The sequence below is a fragment of the Charadrius vociferus genome, unplaced genomic scaffold, assembly GCF_000708025.1.
Source record: "Charadrius vociferus isolate BGI_N301 unplaced genomic scaffold, ASM70802v2 scaffold730, whole genome shotgun sequence".
Classification (NCBI taxonomy): Eukaryota; Metazoa; Chordata; class Aves; order Charadriiformes; family Charadriidae; genus Charadrius; species Charadrius vociferus.
Genome location: NW_009646225.1, coordinates 84,907 through 90,304, shown reverse-complemented (window position 1 = coordinate 90,304; position 5,398 = coordinate 84,907). Strand labels below are relative to the sequence as shown.

General features: G+C 59.9%; 2 protein-coding genes across 2 annotated transcripts in view; both read right to left on the bottom strand.

Annotated features, from left to right (window-relative positions):
* The window catches only part of LOC104295942 (membrane primary amine oxidase-like), a gene marked incomplete at its 3' end in the record, with an annotated part of 3,502 nt that extends 2,331 nt beyond the window's left edge, over window positions 1–1,171 (bottom strand). Inside the window, exon 1 of the mRNA XM_009895796.1 lies at window positions 49–1,171. Coding sequence (XP_009894098.1) covers window positions 49–1,171 — 1,123 coding nt within the window. The remainder of the gene's footprint in view (window positions 1–48) is intronic.
* A 1,562-nt stretch (window positions 1,172–2,733) lies between these two features.
* The window catches only part of LOC104295846 (membrane primary amine oxidase-like), a 4,800-nt gene continuing 2,135 nt past the window's right edge, over window positions 2,734–5,398 (bottom strand). The window contains exons 3-5 of the mRNA XM_009895683.1: window positions 3,911–4,196; window positions 3,556–3,685; window positions 2,734–3,018 (exon numbers count right to left, since the gene is read on the bottom strand). Coding sequence (XP_009893985.1) covers window positions 2,734–3,018; window positions 3,556–3,685; window positions 3,911–4,196 — 701 coding nt within the window. The remainder of the gene's footprint in view (window positions 3,019–3,555; window positions 3,686–3,910; window positions 4,197–5,398) is intronic.

Here is a 5,398-nt window from a genome sequence, read left to right as displayed (position 1 = left end):
CGGCAAAAGCCGGGGCGCCACCCCTGCCGATGCCAAAGCTCCCGTCAAGGTAGCGGGTCGACATGCCCCCGGGGCAGTTGGAGCCATACAGGGCTAAGGCTTCCTGGAGACTCAGCTCGTAGACAATCCTCTCCCCGCGGTACCTGATGTCAAAGAGGCGCGGGCCAGAGTTGGGGTTCATGCCGAAGGCGATGCTCCAGCCCTGGAAGGTGACGCGGTTGTCCCTGACGTTGTAGCGGGGGCCCTGGGGCTCGTACTGCAGTGGACCTGGGGAGCCGGGCGGGCGCCGGGGTCGCAGTGAGCCCAGCACCGCTTCAGCCTGGGACTTCTCGATCCTGACGACCTGCAGTAAGTTGGCCACAAATGCATCCTCCAGATCCCCTGTGCTGGCGAAGTACCATCCGTTGTAGAAGACTTGGCGCAGCTGCCAGCGGGACACACGGAGGTCCCCGTGATCCACCAGCACCTCCAGCCCCACTGGTGAGAGGTAGTAGCCAGTGCCAGTCACGCTGTGGAAGAGGACAAACCAGGTCGCACGATCACCGGACTTGAAGCCCCGCGGGGCCGTTGTGAGGATGGCCAGGTCAGTCCCGTCGGACTCACAGCACGCAGCGAGGAAGCGCGGTGCCTTTCTCAGCTCCCGCTGGACGAGGGCATTGATATCCACGTACTCCTGGCCAGTAACGGGTCTGCGGTGGTACGGCACCTTCCCCCCGTACTTCTGCACCGTGACATCCCGGTGATACACCGGCGTCGGCAGCGGACCCACCACGTACTCGGTGACGTTGGGGTCTGGCTGGTTCCCAAAGTACAGCACAGCCAGCGCCTCCCGCGGGGGGCGAGCCCCCCCACCATCCAGGAACCGCAGCACCTCTGCCTTGGGGGGAACCTGCACGTCGACGGAGGCGATGCAGTTGTCGGAGGGCTTCGCACGCGAGGCGTCAACCAGCGGCACCCCGAGGTTTCCCCGCAGGTACCGCACCACTTGCGCCATCTCTTCGGGTGTCAGATCGGCAAACACCAGGCTCTGGCCATCATCGGTGTCCTCCTGCTCCGGGGGCTGGGGCTGGCAGGTGCCGGGGGCCCTTCCTCTGGTCAGCAACACGCAGACTAAAGCAAATATCGTGGCTAAAGCCAGAACGAGGAGGATGAGCACGGTTTTCATGTTCATGTCTGCTGAGGCACTGAGAGCTCCTGCAGCCCAGCAGGGCGGGTTTCCAGCTGCAGAATCCTCCCAGCGACCCGCTGACAGAAGGGGCTGGGTTTGGTCTGGTGTGTTTTTTCCCTTGTTTTCTCAACAGGGAACAGCCCGGAGCAGCTTGCAGGGAGGGCGCAGGGGGACGTTCCCAGACATGCCCGGGATTTGCTGGGAACCATAAAAGGCAACTTTGCTCTGCCTCTCCCAGTGGGTCATAATTTTAAGTAAACTTAATGCTTCTGCATCTGTCCTTCCCCTCTTGTCCCACATGCTACGCTGCAGACCTTGGAGAGGACAGATCCAGTCACTTGGGGGAAATAAATGCATCTCCCTGTGCCTCCTCCCCTTAACCCTGCAGATGCAAACAGCTGGGCACCAGAGACCGCAAGGACGATGCTCCTCTGCGCAGAGCACTGCTGAGTACAGCACCACGGCCCCATCCTGCCACGGCTCCGCCTTCACCAGAAACGCCTCTACAGCCTGTGCGGAGACATCGCAGCATCACACACTGCTGCCGATGACCCCACGCGTGGGAAGGCACTGGTCCTGCAGCCAGGAGGGACGGGACGCCCATCGCCCTCTCAAAGGTGTTTCCTGATCCTGCGCTATGTCCTGGCATAGGGGGGCTGCGAGGAGGAGGACGAGGGCTCCAGAGCCCACCGAGCATCCTGGCAAACGGGCAGCGGCACAGGCCGTGCTACACCATCAGCAGCCGCGTGGCTCCCGTGCCCTGGCTTGGGCATGGAGGGCTCTCACCTGAACCTGGCCAGCGTCGGGCTGCGACGGGCTGAGCTGACCCTCACGCTGCCTGCGGGGCTGAGGTTCAGCTGGTTCGTGCAGAGGCACCGGTGGGGACAGCGCTGGCGCAGGGACAGCGAGACCCCTCCCTGCAATGGTCCCCTCCGCGCCCCTCACCTGCGCTGAGCTGCGACTGCCCGAGAGCTGCAGCCCACGCGGGTCCTGTCTGTCCCCAGCCTCACGCGAGCACTCGCAGAGCGTGGTGCCAGCACCCGCCTCCGTCCTCCCCCCAGAGCCCCGGGACTCCCCAGCCCGTCCCTCCTGCCCTCCGGCTGGACCGTCCCTGCGCCCGGACGGGCGCCCCGAGCCGCGCTGCTGGATGGTTTGTGGGTGCAGGAAACACGGCAGAGACCCAGCGTCATCCCCCAAGCAGACGCTGCTGTAAGTCATAAGAACAAGACAGTCAAGAGAGCACTGGACCAGAATAATTTTCATTTTTTTAACCTGAGATAGGCACTACACAGCACATGCTTCTACAGCAGAGGAACAGGATTTCCTCCTCACTTTCCTCCTTTGCAACAGATTCAAATTCAGCAATTAACAGAGATAATGTAGACTCCTGTCTGGCGTCATGTCAGGAAGATTATCCTTCCCTTTTAAAGAGCACTATTTTAAAAGCAATGATAAAAAGTGAAGTCATCGCATAACTGGAAATTGAGACAACTTCACTAAAAAACCAAAAATCTGAGACACAACAGTCAACCTCCGACTGTGTCTCCTAACACTGTCCCGTAGTGTTAAAGCCTGCTCATATTTTGGAAACCGTCATAGGTGAATGGGGGGAAGTTTGGCAAACAAGAGGCAGTTTTGGGCAGGCACGCAATAGGGTTTATTTCACATGCCGTGAAGTCCTGCTCGCTGGTGAAAAACACGCCGTCGTGCGAGTATATGGAGGGGTCCAGGTCATAGTAGTTGTAGGGTCTCAGGAGAAAGCCAACCGAGTTTCCCACCGTCACGGTGTTGGGAATATCCTCAGAGTGTGGGATGTGGAGGAAACCAGTGGTTATCCAGGCAACCAGGTCCTAAGAAGGGAAGAGCCACAAGACCCCGGTTATTTCAGAAGCCTGCAGTGGCAGCAAATGAAATCTGCACAGGGGCCGTGGAAATTTACAGGAGAGCAGGAGCAGATCTCCCTGGGCACCGGCTTGGCCACGTTCCCACATGCCGAGCTCCCCCCTCCTGGCAAAGATCCTCTCCCTTCCCAAAGACCTGCCCGTAGCTGCAGCCGCAGATGTCCACCCAGCAGAAGGGCCCTTGCCCTGACCCCTGCGGCCAAGCCGTGGCCTCACAGAGATTTTCCTGATGTTTTGCCAGCATTGCTCTGCAGGGAAACACAAGCTCCTCCTCTGCACTCTGATCTATGTGCTCTGACCAAAGCGCCAAGCAGACACACAGAAAAGGGGATGCTCAAACCCACTCTCCTCATTCCCCGGGGCTGCTGCTCTCCCAGCTGAGTCTGCTGTCCCACCGGCGATGCCGGAGTCGCTCGGCCCCTGGGGCAGCTCTGGGGCTCCCCGGGGCTGAGTATTACAGCTCCAGCCCAGGGGACCCCGGCTCACCTCGTTGGTGATGGTCTCGTTGTTGATGAAGTCGGCGAAGGCAACGGTGGGCGTCCAGGGGTCATTCTGGTTGTAGATGCTGGTGCTGGTGGGCTCCTCCTCCTTCCGCCTTGTGACGGCCAGCTGGTACCTGAGGACAAGAAAAGAGCTGGGAGCATCCCCAGGGGCAGGGCAGAGATGAAAGCCAGCACCCTGGAGAGTCTACAGAGCACGAGCCTGCTCCTGTGGAGCACCTCCAGCCCAGGAGACTGTCTGCCCTGTGCCTCCCCATCAAGGAACATCCATGTGCTGCCACCTCAGCCAGCAGGACTGGGGTGTCTCTGAGAACCTGCTGTCCCAGTCAGAGCAGCCTGACCTTGCCCAGCTGATGGCCCTCTCCATGGAGCTGGCTTCGGGGACATGTTCCCCCGCAAAACTGGTGGTTTGGATCCTGTAACCACGCTGGTGGCCCCACTTGTTTTTGCTGTTGGCCGCGAAGTAGACGTATCTGGGCATCTTCGACTGGAGCCGGAAGGCAGCCTGGTCCTCCGTGTCCAGGACTTTCTTGGTGAGTCGTGGCCGCTCTATCTGCTGCTCCGGGCTCCAGGGAGCCCGCGTCATCTCAAATGCCATGTCGTGGGCCACCAGAGAGTTCTTCACGCCTGCAAAGCAAAAGCGAAGTTGCTGAGGAGTGTCCCCGCAGTCCCCTGTTCCCCACGGACATCGCTGCAGCCCGACTCGCTCTCCCCATCCTCCCTTCCCACACTCCGGGCTCTGAGCAGCGGCTCCCGCCCATGAGAGCCGCTAATGCTCCACAGCGGCACAACTGTACGTGGTGGACATTTATGGCTGTACAACTGCACGTTTGTCTGACCCAGGCAACCCCTTGCTGTGGCTGACACCACCATCCACGGGGACTCTCACCCTCGGAGAGGGACAAGAGCAGAGCCTCATCCCAGTGCAGAAGAACAGGTTTGCTTCCCAGCGCAGCACAGTGTAATTAACCCAAGCGCCTGATGGCCCAGACACCGTTTGCGCTCGTCAGCGGGCGTCCTGTGAGCTGGCAAGCACTAGGAAGGGCCCGGGCTGTGAGCACATTTGCACATCACAGAACTGCGGCAGCGCTGTGCAGTTCAGGTCTTTCCACAAAGATGAGTTATGAGCCAAAGGCTCAGAGCTACAGGAGGGGCACAGGAGCCAGTAAATCCGGGGACAAAATGGCCAAGAGCTGGCTGAGAGGGCTCGAGGGCCAGCGCCAGCATGGCTCTGGCAGAGGGGCCGGTGCTCAGCACCCGCTGCCCGTCCCGGCCGGAGCACACGGTGTAACCCCCCCGGCTCCGCTCCGCTCCGCTCCCCTCGGCCCCACGTGAGTTTCCAGCCTGTGCCCATCGCGGAGCTGACCCTCTGCCCGTCCTGGAAGGTTCGAGCAGCACCTTGGGCCTGAGCCCCGGGGCTGCCGTCGAGGACAGCGCCAGAGCCTGAGCCCCACGGAAGAGGATCCACACCCAGAAACTGTCACTGGGCTCATTTTCTTCCCTTTTCTGATGTGAACAAAACTTCTAACCCCCCACCTCCCCTTCTAGTGACGGGAGTGACACTCTGATTTCACCTGCCTTTTCCCTGGTCTTGCAGTTTTGTCATCCGCCGTTTTTCCCTAAGTACTCAAAATACATCCTAAACCCACATGGAACAGTCTTTAAATTTATGTTTTCCAATTAAAAGGAAAATGGGATATTTTTAATAAGCGGCAGGAGCGTGCAGCAGGTGCCATTGCAGCAGGAGCACGAGGACAGATTTGTGGCATAAACGGCAGGGGGAGACCTAGAAAACTGCAGCCACCGCTGCCGGTGCTGCTGAGGGGAGA